The 24,597-nt window shown below is 33.3% G+C and overlaps 1 protein-coding gene across 1 annotated transcript in view; it reads right to left on the reverse strand.

The window, feature by feature from the left end:
* The window catches only part of LOC149414765 (uncharacterized), a 205,903-nt gene that overhangs the window by 6,763 nt on the left and 174,543 nt on the right, over nt 1–24,597 (reverse strand). The window contains exons 3-4 of the mRNA XM_089643427.1: nt 4,289–4,463; nt 3,327–3,432 (exon numbers count right to left, since the gene is read on the reverse strand). Of these exons, the coding sequence (XP_089499553.1) occupies nt 3,327–3,432; nt 4,289–4,421 (239 nt within the window). The 5' untranslated portion in view covers nt 4,422–4,463. The remainder of the gene's footprint in view (nt 1–3,326; nt 3,433–4,288; nt 4,464–24,597) is intronic.

Consider the following 24,597-nt stretch of genomic DNA (forward strand, 5'->3'; position numbering starts at 1 on the left):
ACTCAATATCTCTTGAGTATATTAAGTATGATACATCCGTAATTAATAACTAGCGACCAATTTCACTCTCGACCGCCGTGGCAAGATTATTTGAAAAAAATATATAGACGGTCGTAACCGACCATCTAAAGACAGAGGATAACGAGTTCGGATTTAAATCTGCACTGTCAACATCTATGGCAATATATTCCTTAAAATAAACCATCAGCTATTATACACTAAGGAAAACGCCAATCTATGCCTGCTTTCTAGATCTAAGCAAAACGTTTGATCGTGTTTGTCACAATAAACTTGGGAAAAACTTAGGAATAGAGCAGTTTCGGAAGATATAATAGGGATTCTTTCAATTTGGCACACGCAGTAAGAAAATGTAGTGAAATGGTCTGGCGAGTTTTCCAACCTATTTTATTTGAAAGGCAAGGAGAAAGCATGTCTCTAGCACTCTTCAATATATACACTGATTACCTAATTCAAAAACTTAATAATACAAACATATGTTGCCATGTTCAAGGAGTATAATGTAAATAGTATTAATTACGCAGATGATATGGTTCTTTTAGCACCGTCACTTAGCGCACTAATGAAGCTACTTCAAATATGTGAAGATTTCGCAAAAAATCATAACCTTGTATATAACACGTCCAAATCAATCGTTATGGTTTTCAAATGTAAAAACGAAATCATGCAAATACCTTCATTAAGGCTAGACGGAAGGAAAATGGATGTTAGTCGTTAGGGACATATTATCACAGTCGACCTGAATGACATCGAGGATATGGAAAGAGCGATATCCTTTAGAGCAGGTATGCTGTCAGGGCGTTTTCACTTTCGCAGCACAAACGTCAAAAGGATACTATTCAATGCATTTTGCACTTCGCTATACACGTCACAACTGTGGGTAGATTACACTGCATCCCAATGGCAAAACTAAAAGTGGTTTACAACAATGCTTATCGCCAACTATTCTCGCCTACCGAGATACTGCAGCGCTACGGAAATGTTGCTGGAGGGACGAGTGTACTCTTTCAGAGCGCTTCTCCGCCACCACATGGGAAGTTTATGTCGCAGACTACGCCGATCAAATAATACTATCATCACTGCCATGGTTGCTTGGGTGAAGTCCCCCACGATGGCCCTTTGGAGACAAATGAAATATCCTTCATTAACGGCTTGACATCATCTTTGTCATGTACATTTGAGTCTTGTTGATTATTGTAAATCATTTATATGATTTATTATGTATTCTTATCATTTACATTGTATTTGGACCATGGTCTTAAAACAAGTAAATGAAAAAGAGATGTGAGTTCGGGCGCATTTTTTTCTCCACAATGAGCACTGGTTGTAGAAACGTTAGTTTATTCAACCGTACGGAACGCCCGAATTTTATCTCTGAATGGTTTGGGTTTATGGTTCAACTAGTACAGAATTTAGCGTAACAAGTTTTTTAATATGATGTTAAGTACCATTTCCAGTGTGGCGTGAAACGAGCCAACCAGTTTTAACGCGGAACTTGTTACCGAACTTTTAAATGAACAGTTTGCCGAACATGAACAGTTTGTTTAAATTGAACATTAGGATAAGCAAATACTGGTCCTCAGTAAATACTGAGGACCTCACAAATACTGGTGTCATTCAGTCCATACGTCTCAGCGTAGGCAATTTAAATGTGTATAGTGAATTAAAATATTTTGGTCATGTCGTCACTGATGACCTAAATCAGAGGTTCCCAAACTTATTTGCCCCGTAGACCACTTGCCAAATATTGATTTTTCCGTAGACCCCCTGCCTGCCGAATATTGAATTTTCCTAAAACTATTAACGTCCCATGTGATAATCGTTTCTATTTAAGTAAAAAGATTCCCTTCCCTTGCCTGTCCAACAACCGGGTGGCGGTATAGTTCCTCTGTCTTTACATTGTGCAGACAGGGGCACCCTTGTGAGGTATTACACCAAATGAAAATGAAGCAGGATAAGCAATGGGAATTTCTTGCTACCCCTTTAGTTCTTTGTTAGTGCTTATTCCGATCAGTTCTTCTTGTCATATGATATCCGATTCTTCAACATTCCATTTCCATAGTCAAAATGTCCTCAAACTTAGTTTTGTAGTCGGTATGAGGCGCATTTAAATGTTGAACATCATTATTACCCTGGACGTTTTTCAAAAACAAGTTCTCCAACTTTTTTTTGAAAAATTAGGAAAATTCGCGGCTTCCAATGTGCAATGTTTTGCTTGAATATATTAATTCTGACGAGAAAGGGAACGTACTCTATTTATATACCTCAATTAACAACTTTACGAAATATAAGAATACAAATATCAAATAAGTAATTTCTCAGTCTATTATATTTGTGTTAGGTCTATTCTGTCATTTACGGTACTCCTAAATGTTTAATTGAGGTAAATGGGGGTCCCCTCGTATGTACCCCCATTTGAATCTTGTGGACCCCCAAATTTTTTTCTCGCTGACATAAACCCCCAGCATGCCGATATTGACCCCTGGGGGTCCATATAGACCACTTTGGGAACCTCTGACCTAAATGATAAAAATGACAGAACGCCAAAGAGTACTGAGCGCACGAGTCAAAATTCTCGTCAGGAGATTTAACAGATGTAGTCCTCCGGTGAAGAAGAAACTGTTTCAGACGTAGTTCATGAGATTTTACAATAGTGCACCACAGAAAAGGTACAATGACATGAACAAACACATCGAGTACAGAATATCCACGCTTACAGGGCGCTTTTTAGCCTCCCTTGGCGATGCACCGCCTCGAAGGAAGGGTGCATGGGTTTGCTGATGCACCATAGAGTAGCCGGGACGAGTCAGCGCTTCCGGAAATCTGAAAAAAAACTCTCGTCCAGGCCGTCGCCCAGTGGCACGGCGCGTCCCTGCACTCTAGATGGAAAATTTCTCTCAAGACACTGTAGTACATGTGCTAAACATGTTAAATATTTTTGAATTGGTGAATGGTATCCATAATTGAGGAAAATAAATTCATTATTTCTGAGTCTACCCGAAGGGATATTTAAAGGTATGAGTTGCAACGAAGTAGGTGAGTCAATCATGCTGTCAATAATTTCGAAAATGCAGATGAGATAAAAGTCCTTGCTTCGTTTTTCTAAAGAAGAACGATTTAATTTTACCCAAGTTCATCGTATGAGTAATCGCCTCTTTCTAGCCCCAACCTCCGAGCAATTAGCAATTAGCATTCCGAGCTGTACGGATTCGATATGATTAATGTGAACATCATAGAATGATGACCAAATAACGCAGGCATATTCTATTATTATTATATTCCATATCTATTATATTATGAATTCTTACCTGGCAAGTTTGGCCCTTCTCCTCAGGCAGCATATGACTAGCAGAGCGAGGAGTGGAAACCCGAGTATGCAGGAGACTATAGGCACTATCACAGACTCCGGAGACACTGGAAATCAGTTTACATCATGTTTTAGTAAGAACAATGCAGTATAAGGATTAAGATGGCGCTGTTTTTCAAAATAGCATGTTGTTACTGTAACAATCTCGTTTATATATCCTCCGGCAACTAGCTCAGAATAATACTGAAATATATTGCTGTTTTATACTTACCTCTTCAGTCGTATGTTCTCGCTAATTCGTGTCGCTTGGGTGGGGGACAAGGGAGGTGAATTTAATTAATAACATCTATTAATTATGAGTCTCTATTATAATTAGGTTTGTCAAGTGTTAATACTAAATCTAAATTATTACACGGACAAAATTATTTATTCATATTGTCCGTATGTACAGGCGCAAATAAATAATCTGATGTTATTATTATCTTAATAATCGTGCAATTTAGAATTTTGTGGTAAACGGAAGTGGCGACCTCTGTTATTTTCAAAAAGAACCATTGAAGTTTTCAAATTGGATGTTTATATTTGCTAGTAAAGGTTAATATTTCAAAGCAAAAAATGTATTTAAAAAAAACAAACACCATCTGTGAACGCGTAGATTATAATTGGGGTTTTATTATTGTTGTTTTTTTAGTTTAAATTTTAAAATAAATTATTTTTACTTTTGACCGTTGCCGGTTTCAGCCTATGAAGCCATCTTCAGACTGGTACAATTATTTTTTAAACTATGGTATATCCACAGCATTTTAAATAAAATCATTTATTGATACCCCTGATATTTCCCTCCAATATTGTGTATAAACCATACTTTAAGGAATAATTGTTCAAGTCTGAAAAGTGATATAAAAGTTGAAGATTTAAATATATCAATAGAATGGAGTTCTTCACTGGATCCTTGGAACTCACCTGTTGGGTATATAATGATGGATGTCCTCTGCTTGTTGTTATTGTGGTGTATTTTGGCCGGAGGCGAAGTGGCTGCTAGGATCTGAACGCTGCGACTCCCGAGGGTGGGGAGGAGAACAGCGGGGGTCGACATTGTCTATTTGATCCTTTGTCTAAACACTCCCGTAATCAGAACCTTGAACAAAAAACAACAAGATTAGAAACATATTTTTTTTTAGTTTTCCAACTAATACAATTGAAATGTACCTGGTTAAGACCCTCCATATTAGTGACCAAATTCACGTAAAATTGTTGAACAAATTTAAGTAAATGTGTTGCCATGTTGATGGATCTTACAAAAAGCTGTTGCAAGTAACACTAATAAATAATTTTACTTCTCAAAATAATGAAAACATTAAACATTTTAGTACCTAATTTGATTTTACAACGTTCAAATAATTTATCATCACGGAGTTAATATTTTTACTACGGCAACATTTTGTGAGTATTACATTTTTGGGTTTGCAGAATAAATCTCTTTCGAAAAGCGTATATATTTTACGAGACAAACAAAAAATAGGATATTAATTTTTCATGCAGTTAAATAATATCACTTGTTTAATATTTCATTTTATTTATTTATTTATTAACGCCCTTTTTCGGGGCTTTTACATATGAATATTAAGAAATATACATTATTTATTGTACATAACTGAATTGCTTCATTAACAACATTTTATATTTGTTTAAACATAAATTGAAGATGTCCACTGACTTGGTATAATTGTTACCCTCCATCAGTATTCTGGTCAAAGAGGAATACGTATGGTAGTTAGTCCCAGAATTTCTGCACTGTATTTCTAGTATTATATTGTGGAATCCGGAAGCTAATACCGGACTATCAACTAAATAATTTAGAATTTTATATAGAAATATAAAATATATTTTATATTTAATGTAATTTTATATTTTATATTTTATATTGATACAACTTTGGGATTTATTACATATCCCGAGGTCCTGTCCAGTCACTTATTTTTCTCTTTCCCTTTGCAAAGTTTTACTTACTACCAGAAAGAAGAAGAAGACTTCAAAAACATACTACCGACTCGGCCAATGATAATGGTAGATGGCAAGGGTGGTTTTCAACGGTTCCATGATAACTCAACACAGTGACAATTCAACACACTTTTAAAAAGTGATATAAAGTCATTAGAAACGATGATTTTTTTAACCTAACCTAACCTAACCTAACCTAACATACTTAACCCAGTTAATAAAGTTTTTGTTTCATCACTTTCCATGACTTTTAATAACTTTTTAAAGATGTGATGAATTATCACCAATGAAATTAAGTTTTTTTTCGGAGTCAGTAGGACTCTGAGTAAAAATTCAATAAAATAGTGTTTTTATGACGTGTTATGAGCAACTTTTCTCTTCTCGTTAAAAATAATTTTATTTTTATTTTAATTAAAGAAATAAAGTAATTTTACATATAAAATCGTATTTACAATGTTTTTTTACATATTAAGAGATATTTTTTATTTTTTTTAGTTTTAATTTTTATTATTTGTACAATATTTACAATATTTTTACTTAAATCCTACAAAACTGATCAATCAGTTTGAATGTAAGAAATCTCTATATTTTCCTATTTATTTGCTTATAATAATATATTTAAATCTCAACTTGATATCTTGATACGTAATACATAATATTTACTTAATAGTATATATCTTATATAAAAATACTTGCTAATTATTATAATGCTTATGATCATAATGTACGATAGTAATTGTTTTATTTTTACTTATGCTTTTTATTTATGCTACTCTTCCATAGAAGCGTTAGCTTGTGGTTGGAAGAGAAGTGCACAGTACATTATTGTAATTATTTATAAGTAATTAATAATATGACAGGTATTACGTGTTGTAGTTAGTACATTACATAACACGAAAGTAAAAAATAGTTACATTATATGTTTGGTAGATGATATATAAGTGTAAGTAGATTAGTAATATACTTTATACAGAAAATGGGTAATTTACGTGCAAAGAGTTTTTTTTTATAAGTTTGTCTATAAAATAATAATAATATATACGTATAAATGAGAACTTCTGTTTAAAGAATTTAGAGTCAGAAAACTAATACTTCTATCACGCAACATTACAAAGTCACAAAGATAATGTTCTAAATAAAACAGTGCCACTAAAAAATAATACAAATCGACAAATGTTAATTATTCTAACTTCAAAATGTAAAATAAACAACGGAGCAATTAAATATCTTGGATTTTTTAAAATATTTTAGTTATAAATATCTATTTTTTAATTCATTGCTAGAAAGTATCAGGGAAATAAAAAAAATATTTTTTTTTTAAATTTCACCTTTAAAATCATACTGAATACTATAATACATAAATTACGATAATATAATAACTCACCCTCCACTCAAACGAGCTCAGCTTAATTATAGGGGTACATTTTATATAAATTAAAATTACAACAATGTTATTATGTTGTAAGGTATTTTTTTGTAAATGATGTAACGTAATTTATTTTAATAAATAAATAAATAATAATTCTTTTTTTTTTAAATTTTTGCTTTAAAATTGTGTTCATTTCTTAATACAAAGATGAAAACTATAATTGATTTTATTATTGAAATAATGAAAAAAACGATAAAATTCAAAGGTTAATTTCCCAGAGATTAATAAAAAACTCCCTGGATGGAACCATTTATTATTTAGTGGGTTTTGTTTGAAACCAAAATTTAGGAACTACTAGCACTACTTACTTATTGAGATATTTAAAAAATGAGGTAAGGATTAACAAAAGTATTTACATTTTATTTTCGTAGTCATTTTTTCAGACATTGCAGCAAACGCTCGCGGGTCGCTGGATGTGCGTCCCTGGACAAGGACATTTGAGGATCATATGAGAATAAAGGAAGTTGGGAAGGAATCAGATTCTTTACGAGTAATTGGCTTCAGATCTGATTAAAGATATGGCTAAGCTATTTCGTCCAATATTTTGATTCTGAATAGTGGTCTATTACCAGTTTTTGCTTAGTGTCAAGTCATCGCAACGATACAATTAACATATTTTTAAAGCCCCATTTATGTCAGAATGTATTTAATACGTGTTCAAATATGGAATTAATTAATTTTTTAATTAAAATCCGCTTTTTGTAAGTTATTGCTTTACAATACCTTAGTATTTGTAATTTGTCTCAACAAATTATTTGTGTGCGCCCGCATATCCTCAACAAGAAAATGAATAAATAGATTTGTCCGTAAAAAACACAATTCTTTCAAGAAAGGCATACAAATACAATTTTAGATTGAATCATCGGTACAGGTACAATATTGTATTTGTGTGTCTTTCTTGAAAGAATTAGGTGTTTAAACTGAAAAAAATATTTATTTACGAATAATGCGTATATACGAGCGCTAACAAAAAAAAACGCATATATACAGTATTGTATTTGTTTGCCTTTGAAAGAATTTAGTTTTTATACGGACAAAACTACAGGGTTTTCCAATAAGAGGTGTTATTTTGATATTCAATCGTAAAAGATCAATGGTTTCGTTGTTTGTGTGGCACTTAGCGCCGTTTTGTTGAAAGTAAACATTGTCCAGATCAATACCATCCAATTCCGGCCATAAAAAATCATTAATCATCTCTCGATAGCGCAATCCATTCACCGTAACTGTTGCTCCAGCCTCATTTTCGAAAAAGTTAGGTCCAATGACTCCGCCGGACCATAAACCGCACCAAACAGTCACACGTTCAGGATAGAGAGGCTTTTCAACAATGACTCTTGGGTTTTCCGAGCCCCAGATGCGACAATTTTGCTTGTTGACGAAGCCACCGAGGTAGAAATGGGCCTCATCACTCATTTGATGATTCGCATTTGATTCACTCTAGTGAATTTTAATAATTTCAATGCGTTTTTGAAGCGTGTATCGTTCCATTTTTATTAATGGCGTAGTTTTTACTTGTCAAATATCAAAGAATGATAGCTTCAAAAGTAACATCTACTAGAGGGCTATTCAAAATAACACCTCTTATTGGAAACCCTGTATTTATTCATATTCACATTGCGTATAATTCGTCTTAATATTTTCAAGCACAACTCGCAAAAAGTGTTTATTAATAAGATAATTCAATTAACCCTTTGAATGCCTAGATTATACCGTTCGTTGCGTATTCTTATGGAATTCAATACTTTTTAATTTGTATAAAAGCACTAAGAAATAAAACGTATTAAGATTATTACTTCAACGACGTTAGCCTGAGATGAAAACCTACAACGCAGTGACATAGATCTTCTTATGGGTTGGCTCGAAACTACGTAGGAAATTCGCTTGCACAGCGCGGGTGTAAACTTGGCACCCTAAAATTATTTCATGCTGCCAAAACACGTTGGGCCAATGCACTCGGCCAAAAATAGGACACTGTTTACACGTTGGGCCAGCGTGTTGGCCCAATGTTTGGCCAGAGCGCTGGGCCAATTCTGCATTGGCCCTTTGATCAACGTGGACCTGGAAACTATTGCAGCCGCAGCAATTTATTTGTACAGCACGATTAATTATTACCTAAAAGTAACCTAAGAAGAGTGATCAAAAATGATGCAATCAAAGATGGTGGATGCTGACTGATGAGGTCAAAGTGTAACCACCGTTGGCGCCAATATCCATTGCTTATTGGCCAACGTTGGCGGCCAAGGCGTTGGCATGCCTGTGTCTTTTATACCAGTGTGTTGGGCCAGCGCATTGGCCCAACACGTTGGCCTAACGTGTACTGGAATGCTTCTACAATTTTGGGCTGAATGTTTCTACAGTTTTGGTTTGACTTATATATATTTATATATATGTTTTTTGCCTTTTTGATATTTATACATCTATGTATTTTTTTTAATAACAAATTAGTTGTAAAAAAGATATTTTTTAGAAACAGCAAAACATTCTGACCGGTTTTGTTTACCCTTAAAGATATATTTACCATTTAAAAAGTTTGGTAACGTAGTTTGCCATCTTGGGTACGGGAAGTATGATCTTAAAAACATATATAGGCCGTCTCTCGAAGGCATTGTTTTATATATCTTTATAAAAAAGGCAATGTCCGTGCGTCTGCGGTTTATAGAATCAAAAACTACTAAACCAATTCCTCTCAAATTTTCAAAGCTTTTTCTTATTAGTGCCATGAGGATTAAGATAATAAATTGAATGGATACGAAGTCAGGGATCACCAAGGAAGACATGGCATGATGAAATTAATCAAATACTGTGTGTTGTAAAATGTGTCGTATGTGATGAGCGAAGAAAGGGTGTAAGGAAAATGTATGATGTGGAAGTGAATGGTAGAAGAAATGGAGAACGCCCGAGGAAGACATGGCAAGATCAAGTGAAACCAATACTTATTCTTATTAATTGTTTACAATAATATTATTTCCACCTTGAAAATGCACCTAGTTTTCAGGTACATTAGAATTCACAACCCCAAAAACCTTACTCCAAACCATTGCAAAACTCCCCCCAAGCAACATCGGGTACACGTCAACTATTGTTATATAAATGTAAGATAGGAGATGTTACTTACGTCAGTAACAGTAACGTTTTAATTGCACCCACAAAGACCACTACCCTATTCATAGTTAGGTACCTATTCTATTACCCACTGGCTATTTTTTCGGAGCAGGACCGCTATAAATTCAGAAGGGAATATACGGTTCTATTCGTGAGAGAAAAATAAGCCATTCATGTTTTCTTGAAATAACTACATTGACCTTTCTCTCTTCACACCAACACAACTATACGAACGTCTCTTACTAACTTAAAAGAGTGTCATTTTAGTGAAAAATCACATCGAGGTGTCTAGAACAGTGAAATCGTTAACTTTACAATATCGGATCGATAGGCGTAACTACCGATAATTTTGTACCGTTTTCCCGAGCACGGTTGCGCTGTTGATACCCAGACCGATATTGATAACGCAATACATCATAAATTGACATATGCTAGCAACACAGGAGGTACTATCTTTGAACTAATATTCCGAAACATCAAACGTCATAGAGTTTCGTAAAAATATTATTAACTTTACAACATTGGATCGATAGGCGCAATTGATAATTTTATACCGTTTTCCCGAGCACGGTGGCGCTGTTGATACCCAGACTGATATTGATAACGCAATAAATCATAAATTGACATATGCTAGCAACACTGGAGGTACTATCTATGAACTGAAATTACGAAACATCGAACGTCATAGAGTTACGTAAAAACATTATTAAATTGTAAATGTTGAATTGAAATACTATCCTAAATGTGTATTGGCAGTTAGCATTTACTTTTTGAAACTAAAAAGGGAGTTAATTAATTAATGAGTTCATTATTCAAAACTTGTTACTTATGATTGAATTCGCCGCATACACGAACTCTATCAGTTCTAAGAGCTTCGTTAGTTCAACTGCAACCAATTACAACATACAATTGAACAGATTTTTTTATTTTTATTTTTATTTTATTTGGAAAACCAACAGTTATAATTATTACAAGGTATGGTGTAGTAAGTGTTAAATTATTTAACCAATAATAGGTTTTCACTAAGGTATTTTAATTATTTAGTGAACATATATAATATTTATGTTAGAAAAAAAGTTACAATTAGCCTATAGGTATGGGATGGCGGAAGGGAGGGGTATGGGATGGATCTAGTTTGTGTAATGTGTAGTATGTACGTATGTGTATTAATAAAAAAATAATAATGATAATATAATTATTTATTGCTTTTAGGTTTGAAATTGTGGGGTGCTGAGTTAAATAAGTCTATTTTACTGTATGAAGTATTAAAATTGTATGAAGCACGATGAATAAAAGCATTTTGTTTTGGGTTAGTGTTACATTGAGGGATGTTTAATGTGTGATTTTGTCTGGTTTGTCTGATGGGTACTCTTAATTGAATTCTTTCTAGTAATTCCGGGCAATCTATCACAGAGGTGGCAATTTTTTGTAAAAATAGTACGTCTGCGGAGTTTCTACGACTTTCCAGTGACGAAATCCTGAAAAACGCTGCTGACTCCTCGTGACTCAGATGAGGACGATAGGCCCGAAAATCAAGGTATCGTAGAAAACGATATTGCACTATAGATTATATTTCACTAGATAAATCAGTAAGTGTCATCATTAGATTTTAAAGTAAACTGGTCTCGCAAAATTTACATAAGGCCTTTCGAATCGTAGGCCTCAGAGAGACTAATAAAACAGTTAATCCAAAAACCTTTTCAATAGTTATAAATACCTCCAACTTCTGACAATTCCTATACATTCTGACGGTGGTATTGTACACTAGCGCCCCATAGCGGCGCGAGTTGTGCCGCTTGGTTTTCTTTCTCACATTTTAAGGTTAAACGCGACGTTAGTAATCTATAATCTACGTGTTCAAAGATGGCGTTAATTAAATTATTTTATATTTTATTAAAACACGCTTTTTGCAAGTAATAATTTACAAAATTAAGACTACATTTTATTTGGTTATTAAGGTCAAACGAACGTCACATTTAACCTTAATGGATTTTATGTGAAACATTTTATTTATTTAATGATATCAAATAATAGAAATTGAAAATTATAAAAACAAATATCAGGTAACCTACATTAGACCTTACTGCTTTTTTGCTAGTACATAAAAAGCGGGTATTAGGTTCGCATCAAAAGTTATAAGCCGACCACTGCCACCAAGTACAATATAAATTCAATTATTTGCTGCAATTGCACTGTCTGGAAGGAATGAAACATGCCGCACTAGCTCCTCTGTTTCCAAAAGTTTCCAGCCAATAAAAGTAAATACTGCCAATATTTTACTGGAGTTGCTCGTTCACAACCATAGACACCCAGATTTGTCGATAGCCTGTACAATGAACATTTACATTAAAAAAAACCCAAGAAAATCCTTCGAAAAGTCTAATCTCCCCAAATTGCAGCAATGTTTCTTTTGTAAATATTTTTTAATAAAATCTAAATTAGGTACATCTATTTCCTACTACCAATAAATAAACTCACTATGAAAGAGAAAGGGGCCTTTTTGGTCCGGAGCTTTGTATGCCAGTATATCAAAAAGTACAAAAAAAAATCCAAATTGGGATATCCCATGGGACATCCTATGGGACTATCCCATTAGGGATAGGGGAACAAACCAAGTTGCGAAGAGCGGTATATAAAGGATCTGCGTTCGATTTCCATGTTTTGTTTTTTTTTGTTGTTTTTGTTTCTATCATGTTTTAGTTGATTGTTGTTGTGCAATGGTGTTTGTAAGTTTTAATAAGTTAATCCTTATAAACTGATAATAAAATTATTGGCATCAATGTTTTTTTTACGAATGTCGCGGATTGTGGAAAGTTTAGGACTTTTCATATGCCTGACAGTAGATAAACCAAGAACTTGCGATATAACAAATATACTTTATATATTATTCAACCGGTCAGTGACTGTGTTGGCATCGCGCTTGCATCGCCCAGGCGTAGTGTATTATAAGCAATAATTACTCGCCGGAAATATCCATACAACATGAGATATCAAATGTTTTAGGATTTATTATTAGGTAATCTAGAAATTTTCAAGAATGAGAAGTGAATTTTAAGAATGTGTTATATTTTACCTTTGTCAGATGTCAACATGAGTACGATTATCTTGGCTGGAACCCACTTCACAATATTCACGTACAAGATATTAAAAGAATAAAAAAAAATTCTTACCCTTTCTACTTCTTAAAATGGTTTTTAAAACTAGCAATTTTGCTGACACAAAATTATCTAAATATATGTTTAAATTGAAAGAAGGATTTTACTTGGTATTTATATACAAAATTCAAAATGATGCATTTGATGGTCCAGAATTACAGGAATTCCATTACTTAACACTAGTAGTCAGCATTCATTTCAGTGCAGAAATTGTGCGACTAACTACCATACACTAATTGCCCAAAATGCTAACTCCGGATGGAAATAATTGTGCAAAGTCAGTGGACATCTTTGATTTATCATTAAATACATAAGTATCAGTTTGTTAATAGGTCAGATCAGCTATTTAAAAAAAAAAGAAATAATACAGTCCCATGTAAAAGGCGTTAATAATAACAAATATAAACAAAAGTGTAAGTGAATTAAGGTAGGTAATAACGTTCTAATCTAGCTTTGAATATTAAGTTACCAATTTTATGTGACATCGGAAGTTAGTAGGTATGTAAGTTTTGCTCTGAAGTCTTTTGTTATACTAGACCCAGCGAGAGATTAATGTGAAGTCATCATTCCAGTATATTTTGTCCGTCGTTTTCAAACAAGACGCGTAAGAAGGAACAGTAGATACGAAAGTCGATGACGTCCAGCCCTCGCTGGAACTTGTTTATTATTCGATCATGTTATATTTATTTAAAATTTATAAATCAGAGGTGGGAATTCTTCCATTCAAGGTAATAACTATAACAAATTTTATACGGACATTTTCTCCTCAACAGTTTTCGAATACGCATGTATGAAACAAACCTTCAACGACGAGATTATCCTTTCGAGTGTATTTGGAGACTTTGTAAGCCAAAAACCTAACACTCTTCGTTAGAACCGAAGTTACAAGAAGAGAGCACTTTGAAAACCTAATGGTTTGAGAGACGCACACAATCGTGGAAGGAATATTCTAGTTGATGACATTTTTACTATCTCTCATTGCGTCGGATGTTTCGAGTGCTTTCGTGAAATGTGATTTTATTTTTCTTTTGCAAAACAGGACGGTTAATTTATTATGCTACGCAAGGATTGGTCCGGAATACTACATGTTCTTTTGGGAATGTTTTTTTATAAGGTTTCGTGGGTTTATTTATGTTTTTATATAAAAAAAATACTCAATATGTTAAAATAAATAAGAAATTTATAGTTTTTATTTTAATTTACATTTTGTTATATACCTTTATATCTAAATAGTACAAAACAAAGTCACTATCCGCGACTGTCTGTTTATACGCTTAGTTCTTTTAAACTATGCAACAGAGTTAGATAGTTCATTTAGAGAATTTCTGCTGGAAGGTTTATATATATAAGACATGGATAGTATATTTATTAAAAGTAGAGAAAAGTCAAGCACAGTCAGCTAGTTTCGTTATAATGTGGATACCGCACAAGAGATTCAACTGCCCCCAAGCGTATTTAGCCAGTTTGTCTATGACGGCCTTAATACTTGGGGTATGTTGTGAGGTTGAAGGCATAGAGTAGGGCTGAGAGAAGGGCAAGTACCTGAATTTTCAGATCTGATAAACACGGCTAAAGCCATCCCAATCAACGTTTCAAAGCAGACACAATCCCATAAACCGTTCTAACTTCTCAGGCTAATTTGTTCGGCTTTGGGAACAACAGCTTTTACCCGTATAGCCAATTTGTTCGCTTTTCAGAACAGCTTATGTCTCACGGAAAATCGTTGTCTCCCTTGCCGCCATACTTAGAAACACGGAATTTTAGAATTTTAGGAATGTTAGAAAGAGAAAATTAACAAGCTTTATATTAAAATATATAAGAAAACTACAGAACAATTATAATGAACACCTTCATGAAACCAAAGATTCCGACTAAAATTTGAGAAAAATTTATGAAACTTTGTGAATTTTTTAAAATTATTTTTAAATGTAACGATAAAAAATGAGGTAACAAAAATGGTTATAATACATTTGTCTAATAAAATAATAAATTTTGAAACAGTTTTAATCACTTTTCAAAAACAGTTTTTAGTTTTTGGATACATTTAGAAATATCCCATTTATTTGGATATCATTGAGAAGCGACTTTCTGACAGCATCTTTAAGAAATATAACATCCTATTTGCCAGAGGCCTGACGGGTTAAGGCGAAGCTTAATGCTAAATCACTATTTTGATTAATCTTTATAACGAATTGGTGTACATTATGAATACCAACAAATATGCTTTAGATAAATTGAAAGTTTTCACATCGTTTCGCTTGAGTAGAATACAAATAAAAAATAAATTATTCAATAAAAAATGTAAATGTAAACTACTAAACAATATTTTTTTCAACACAAATAAAGAACGCGTAAAGGAAACAACTTTTAAAAAACAAAGTATTAATAGCTAAGATTATCTGTGACAGTTTCACTTGATTAATTTTTTTGCTTTCTTATAAAATTATCTACAAAATAAATAAAAACCAGTTTTGTGCTTGAAATCGAATGTTTCTAGACTCCGTTTGTCAATCGATTTTAATGCATATTACCTACAATATAAGGTTTACCGATAATATACAGATTTTTTGCTTGTAGCTTCCTCTTAAGACAGTATTGAAACTTTGATCATAACATTAAAACCTTGGAAAGTAGATTTGCGCGTCATGAATTTTGTCCAATTTTGGTGAATAATCACATTTCCTGTTATTGTGCCGTTGACTTAGAGATAACATCTTCCCCTTTAATAGAAAACGAGATGCCACTTCAAAACATATTGCATTCTGAGAATACTGCCATGGAGGTTGCTAAATGTAGGGGTGACTTTGGTCTTGTGTAGGGAATGCAATCCCGCAAGAAAATGTCAATCCAGGTATTTGCGGGACTGAATAATCTTAGTCCCGCTGGATCCAGGTATTTGCGGGATCCAGCAGAGTGGACTTAGATATCTAATCAATCGTATAATAAAGACCTAATACCTCGATCTACCAACTTTGTTTTTAGAGTTTTAAATTTATAACTAAAATAAAACAAGTTCTTTGGGACATTTTAAATGATTTATTTATACCTTTAGTTAGACATAGGTAAAGTTTAAGTCATAAATTGGCAAAGAATAAGATAAGACCATAGACATATGAATATTAGTAGACCTGCCCTAAGTGATTAAAAGCGTATTATCCCCACTCCCCATACCGGTTCCATTGAGCCGGCTGGGCTCGCGTACGGCCTCAAGTGATATTTGAAAACGTGACGTCATCATTCTTGTGCGAACTATGGTCCAGGCATCATCGGTTCATTTTACGAAATAACACGGCAAAATGTTTACTTGTACTATGAAAACTGGTAAAAATAGATGCGAAAAAAGAGAATAAACCCAATTGTCGTATTACATTCCATATATAAGCATTATTTTATTTTATTTTAAGCATATTCACATCGTATAATATGAATCAGTTGTTACTATCACATCGAGAAACGTCTGGACGCGAAACACAAAGCTGGTTGGTTGCTGGGAAGTAAATTATGAACATTTATAAAAGTGTCTTAACTAAATACTCTGAACTAACTATGACTCTGAATATAGAAGCTGCCTTACTTTGCCGAATTTGGACTTCGCAAATTTGTTCATAACGTGGCGAGTAATTTGCGCTCCCATGTAAAAATGTCTATTCATTCAAAGCAGATTTTACTTTTAAGAAGTAAATGGTGATATTATAATGCGAGATGCCTATTTACTGTCAGATTGATTTATTGACGAATCACAGTCATCTTCACTCCCTTCGTTCTTCAACAGTTGATTTTACCCCTCGCCTTTATCTTCTCGTCTATTAATTCCTATGTCTGTGGATAAGACATAAATTTACATAACATACCCGCCTCGGAATAGACTTTGTCTAGTGAGGTGGATAAAAGAAATCTATGTACACAAATGAAAATAAAATAAACGCCCGGATTGCTGGCACTGAAACTGAAACTGAACTGAAACTTAAATTTAAATAATAACTTTCACACGATAAACAATATTCTTGTACAATGAGCATCATAAGTTTAATTAAACATTATTTTGGAAAAAGCTTCGTAAAAAAGTTAAAGTATTATTTGTGTCATCTGATAAACGGCTTCTGATATTGGACACAAGGTTGGCACAATAGTCATTAGCGCATTGTAAGTGAATTGGAGGTATGTGCCTTTTAATCCACCGGACTCGAAGTAATTCATTTCCTTCTTTATCAAAACCTCAAGGTTGCTCATATTATCGCGCGCAGAGTAACATGTATGAGCTGCGCTTCTCTGTAATCCCGCCAGTCCAGCGGGATCCCGCAAAATTTTCGACCGAGATTAGTCCCGCTAAATGTCTGCGGGATCTCGGTATTTCGGGATCCCGGTATACCGGGATTGCATTCCCTAGTCTTGTGGTAAGAATACTTACCAGTATTTTTTTATTAACAGTAACCCCTATTTAAGTCTTGAAAAAGCAAAAAAAATATTTGGTTCCATGAAAATAATTTGCCTGAGATGTTGTATTATAGTTCGATTGATGTCGAATTTTCTTTTAGATTTAATATTTCTTATGACTGGCTTTTTTTCATACATTAAAAAAGAGAAATCATTCGTATTTAAGATTTTTGAAAACATTGAAAAACGAAAAAAACAATGATAATACTGCAATAAAACTTGTATGTTTGTTAAAAAAATATCCTTTATCCTGGCAGATGTGAAACATCGAAATTGATTGTTATTGAAGGAAGTGAAACAAAACTAAACAACTCTTTATACTTTTGATAAAAAAATATTTTGTTATTATTAAAATATACACAAAGAAATAAGAAGGAAGTAGAATAATATAATTAAGGCGTAGCTTAATGCTAAATCACTATTTTGATTAATCTTTATAACGAATTGGTGTACATTATGAATACCAAAAATATGTTTTAGATAAATTGAAGGTTTACCTATCGTTTCGCTTGAGTAGAATAAAAATAAAATAATAAATTACTCATTAAAAAATAATATAAACTACTAAAAAATATTTTTTCAATAGAAATGTATGAACGCGGAAAGATAACAACTTAAAAAAAAAAACAGTATTATAGCTAAGATACACTTCACTTGATTAGCTTTTTTGCTTTCTTATAAAATTATTTACAAAAAAAAAAAAAAAACAGTTTTGTGCTTGAAATCGACCGTTTCTTGACTACGTTTGTCAAGCGATTTTAATGCCTATTACCTACAATATAAGGTATACCAAGATTATACACATTTTCGGCTTGTAGCTTCCTCTTAAAAGACAGAATTTCTCATTATTCCAGTGTAAAGAAAGTGGCTAGACGACATAAAAATATATTTTTTAAGAAATTGAATTTGCTGACTATCGAACGCGATGATATTTATACATAAAATAATAAATAACTATATTATATGCAACAAGGACATTCATACACATAACACAAGGACGTGTTATGAAAAAAAGGTTAAAGCGAATATGCAAAATAGTTATAATACCATATAAAGGAATGCAATATTATAATGCGCTGCCGAAAACCATAAAGTCTGCACTAATTGATAGATTGAAACCGGATTGTAGGAGCCAAATTAATCAAAAGAAAATATAATAAAAATGCGATATTAAATGTATGTAATTAATATTAAATTAGAGATTTGTAAACTTGGATTTAAAAATGACTAGAATAAAACTAATAAAAGAGAACGCAATTACAACGCATGAAGCACTAATAAAATTTGGGCAAAGCGATATCCATTTAATAATGTTTTATTTAACCTTTTTGCTGAATAACTTATGGGATTACTGGGATATGAGTCAAAGTTCCTATTTGTATAATTTATATATTATTCTCTTACGTTTGAAGAAAATATTAAAAATACCAGACAACTGCACAGCGGTCGGAATCGAAATATAAGGCGGACAAACAGACGATTTTGGTAGGAGTTAAACTTATTAAAAACATGATTTTAACGAAAGGGGAGTCAAATACGGTAATCGGAAAAACAGAACTTGATGGAATAATAATTTAGATTGGGTTAAGACAGGTTAGGTTGAATGTTTAAGTTTTCATCAATGTTCTGTTTTGTCATTGTTCTTTTTCGCTATGGAACCTTCAGATATCAGTCACGCGTACACGAAAAGATAGCAACGCAAACAAACTACTTTATTAACATACTAGCTGACGTATACCGGCGTTGCTAGGCGTTATTCTTAGGAGATAGATATATACCATGACAGAATTTTATGTAGGCCTTTTCAAGATGTACAATTCCGCAATACGTTATTTTGATGCATCAGATAAGGTTTATCCAGCGTTAGCAATGTAAGCGACCAAAAATATTCAATTTACGACATAATTACAAAACATCGACTTTTCTCTATTTTCTACAAATATAATATACATGTATTATGTACATAAACCTTCCAGAAGAAATTCTCTAAATGACAGTGAATATCCCATTAAACTACGTTGCATAGTTTAGAATAACTAAGCGCACAAACAGACAGACGCGGATAGCGATTTATTTTATACTTTTTTTTTTTTTTTTTTTTTTTTTTAAAGAAAGCAAGACAAAAATATATATTACAGTAAATAATAAAATAAAATACAGAAAAAATAGAAAAGTTCCGATAAACTACTTTTCAGTAGTTTGTCGATGGCAACTTTTCACATAAAAAATATTAAAAAAAGATAAAAACTTATTTTACTTAATGACAACAGTGATAACAATAAAAAATAACAATTTGTTTTAAAAATATAAAAACATATACACAACAGTGATGGTATCTACCTATAGTTTGTATTAGACCCTAATACAAACTATTTCTTTCAGCGAGCCAATTTTTCAACATAATATTTGTTTTTACATTTGTACATTTTTTTATTTCAGCAGGTAACATATTTAAGCAACTAGGTATCACGTAGTCCAGTGTTCTTTGTCCATATTTGTTTAAATGCTTAGGTACAATTAGTCCTTAATTTAACGTAAAACGAGTATTGTAAGTGTGGTCCAGTCTATTTATGTATATAGGGCTATTCATATGCCGAAATATAATTTTATACCACAGAATTGATCTTACTGAGAAAATTTTAAGATTCTGATAAAGGTATGGAACATTATGCCTTTGTTCGTATAAACTTTTATGAGCTAATAATTTAACTAGTGAATTTTGAACTGATTGAACATGGTTTATATTTGTTTTACATGAAAGTCCCCAAGCTGTGATTCCATACCTTATAATAGATTCAGCTAGTGATAAATAAATTATTCTAAGTGTACGTATTGGAACATAAAATTTTAATTGATATAATCTATTAACAATAGATCTCAGACGTTCACAGACTTTATTTATTTGTAAGTCCCATTTGAAAAAACAATCAATAATAATACCTAAATATACATACTCTGTGACCAGTTCAATATTTTCACATGTACATATTGCAGGAATACCAACATGTAAGCAATTCGAAGTGTGTGTCTTTATTTCAGGTGTAATAATATTTGCCTTAGCATTGGGTGATCTAATATGTATCAATACTATTTAGAGATTTTACTGGTTAGTGGTTGAAAAATACATTGATTGATTGATCAACTGATTTTTCTGTTTTAGCTAGTCGTCCTCTATCAATGATCAAGCAACATCTTCTCCCTTTAATGGTGGCAATAAGAGTTTTTCAAATTTTGTCAGGTTATTAGTAATCCAGGAATGTGTGTCTTTCTAAAAAAATAGCCGTTACGGGATGCCTGTCAGATCTGAAACATCAAAATTGATTTTTATTGAAGGAAGTGAAAAGAAGGGAAGCACATTTTAATATTTTTAATAATAAAACAAATATTTAATTAGTGTTAAAATCTACACTAATAAATTTGTTACAAATTAAAAATCCGTCACCATTTAGAAAAGATCCACCGCCAATTTTAGAGAAAATAAAAGCAAATATAACGCACAGAGTTTTGGCGGCCAAGCGAGAAGAGTCAACGAGTCACGAGGCTGGCCAAATAAAGCATCTTTCCATGCAAGAGCGTCGTCCCATTTCCGTGAAAGAGCGTCACTTGCGTAAAAGGACCGACCTAAGTATTGTAACTTTTTTATGGATACGTCATATCGTTTATCATGTTTTATGTTTTCGCAGTATATTTACCGTTCTTTCATACAGAAGAAAAGTAAGTAACTAAAACATTATTTTACTTTTATTAGAGCCGAAAAACATTGTCCAGCAAGTACAAGCACTCATTTATATTATTTTTGCTAGTACATCCTTTAAGTGTAAGATTAAGATTTCAGAAATAATTTCAAGGAATTTAGAGACGAAAAAATCATTGTTTTGTTGTGGAAAAATATTGCCACTTGGTACAGGAAAATGTCTTAGTCTTTTCACGTCACAGCGATCTTGAGGTGAGTTTTAACAAAAAACGGCGCTGTAAAAATTTCATTTTCCAATTGTTATTATTATTTCCAATGAATTGTGTGTGAGAAAGAGATGGAGATATAGAAGCAACAAAACTACTTATCAACTCCTACTTAGTCTCACGTCTCGATTACTGCAACGGCATTTATGCCAGCCTTCCAAAATATCAAATTGACAAACTTCAATCAGTGTTTAATGCAGCAGCACGGCTCATAACCGGGGTTTAAAAACACCTTCACCTTCGTAATCTTCACTGGCTCAAGTGCCCTGAAAGAATCCAGTACAAACTATGCTGGATGGTGTTTAAACCCATCAATGAAATGGCCCACCCTACATCTCTGAACTATGCGTCCCGGAAAACACTGGTCTGAGGCAGTCAACTCTTAGATCAGCAACATCATCAGCTGTAGGCAGACTGATAGAACCTAAGCGCAAGCCAAATACTAAGTTTGGTGATCGCGCTTTCGGTGTATCTGGGCCGAAGGCTTGGAATAAACTCCCTCCGGAACTAAGATCCATAACAAGTCCAACAGAATTCAGGTCTAAACTAAAAACTTACCTTTTTAAGCTGTCATACCCTTAGATTAAATAAACTATTCCTAAGAGAAAGTTCAGTCATATTCAATTTTTCAATTAAGTCCTAAATCCTGTATCTAAATTTCGCCAATAAACAATTAGATAATGTTAATTAAGTGTTAATCTCAAGTGACCTACCAGGTAAGTATTGTACTGTATATTTTCTCCATAAATAGTTAAGTAATAACATAGATCACTGTAGAAATGTATTATAAGTTTGTACAGCGCCCTTGAGGTGATTTTGCACAAGAACGGCGCTATACAAGTCATGCAATTATTATTATTTTATTATTATTACAGTAACGAAAGTTTATACCTTTATACCTTATATACAGTTTATCTTACAGATATCCAAATAAATATATAAATGATATCAAATCTAATTTTTTTTCCACAAATATTTTTGACCATCTTTTGTAACGCTTCAGACCTCTGTGCAGTATATCGTATCCATTAGCGGAAATCGTATATCGTGTCCATTGCGCGGTTATTACCGCTTTTGTGTCGCGACCCGAGTACGTAAAAACTTATTGAGATACTCATTACGTGGGCACCAGATAAACTTAGTTTGGGCGCACTTAACGGGGGGATGGCTCCACGCCAACTTTAGCTATTTAGTTTCTAATTTGGAGGAGAATTTGGTGGAACCGGTGACTGTAATGAAACCAAATATATATTTCAATAGTCACTGGTGGCAGTGGTTCTGTCACAACTTAACTGAGCCAACGAAAGTTAAAAGTTTGGTGTGTGGGTAGAAACAAAGGAGGGGCGCTGCTGTGTGTAGATGCGATTTGCAGTTGTATGGGTGAACCAAAGTCGCGATTTCTTTTGCACCCATTTACATATTAATAAAGGTTCATGGCCCACCTTTCTATTCATATTTTCCATGACATGGCACGATCAAGTGAAACAATATTGTTATTTCCTACTTAAAAATGCAATCAGTTGTCAGGTATTCTGGAATTCACAACATTAAAATATTACCCAACGCTATGTATAAATCCCCTAGCAACGCCGGGTACTCGCTTGTGCTCACTTCACGAATTTGTAATTATCATTTAATTCATCATCTGAATTGCACCACGCTTGTGGGTGCTCCATTTATTATCTTTTCGTGATAAGTCCCATCAGCTTTCGCGTGACACCCCATTATGGAAACCAGAACCTATGTCAGGCTCCACTGTCATATTTTCATTGTGATGACAATCCTTTATCAATATTTACTCACTGATCTGGGCTTGGCAAACATTTTAACAGGAGGACCGTATTGAGAATAATGAAAGGGCCGCCAAATAAATTCAGAATCACCCGTGTTTGGGGTTTTACGCAATTTCGCAATTCTTATATATGTACTGTTGTAACAGAAGTCGTTAATCCTTGTTCCAACTGGGTCTGATAAATGCTTGATGATGCATTACCCAATGTGCAGAATACGATCACACTCCGTTGCCTAATCGTTTTCAAGTTTGAGTGATATTGTATCCAGGGGCGGTTCTTCCTTTAGGACAAATGGTTTTTGACACCCTAAAATTATAAGACAACAATAATAACAAATTATGAGCCTCAAAACAACTGATCTTATTGTTAATTTATTTTAAATGTACCGCGAAATAGCAGAACGGCGAGCGGCGAGCGGCGAGCGGCGATGGCGAGTGATGAGCAGTGACTTCTATTGTCTCTAATATAAGCTTTCATTCACAAGTGAATGCGGTTTGTTGGATCAATTTAAAGAATGTCCACTACTTTGGCATCTTTCGTCCATGTACGCGCCATAGAATAAACGGGATGGCACTATATCTTTCGTCTTAGTAAAAATTAGGTATCGAAGAAAGCTTAGGGACGCTTAGGTCATGGCCGTGAGGGAGACACCAACATGAATATTATGTTTTGAAGAGATGGTGACATAAACGTATGTCGGTTTTTTTAATTTTACACGCTTGTCGTGTGTGGAATAGTGGTTGTTTTTCAATTGGACAGTTCAGGAAATGTTTGGAATAATTCTTATCTTATCGTTATCGATAAAGAATGAAGTTGAAGAATGAAACAAAACAAGAAAAACGTAAAAGATCACTGTCAAATAGAATCGCAAGTCTAAATTTAAATGCAATTGATAAACGTCGCGTCGCTTCGCACAATTGCACCACCATACTCTTGGCTTCGCACCCAGTATCTTTGAATTCTGCAGACGGGAGTTGCAAACTCTTATTCTATTTATTTTATGTATTAACTATTTTATTTATTTAATGGTGTGCACAACTACATTAAAACGTACCCTCTTATAAATAATTTTCTGTAAGTTCATGGATTGTGTAATTATTTCCAATTTACAATATTGACATAATATGTATTTAGAGTCGCGGACTCGTGACGTACCCAGTTACAAATTGATATAGATAATAATGTATGGGCATTTTTCACAATATCAAATAAAGATTAGTCACACATTTTTTTTCAAATGATCTATCACGACTGGGTCCCTAGAGCCGCCTGTGATGGTATCACATAACTACAGAGTTGAAGCTTCGTTGCGATAAAATGCACTTTTATTGCCAATCTAAAACAATCACACTCGCGTGTCATCAATTTAATGTTGCGCTTAGTGTGGGGTGCGCCATT

Source organism: Hesperophylax consimilis, chromosome 19 (genome assembly GCF_061612785.1).
Source record: "Hesperophylax consimilis isolate HC1 chromosome 19, BYU_Hcon_1.0, whole genome shotgun sequence".
Lineage (NCBI taxonomy): Eukaryota > Metazoa > Arthropoda > Insecta > Trichoptera > Limnephilidae > Hesperophylax > Hesperophylax consimilis.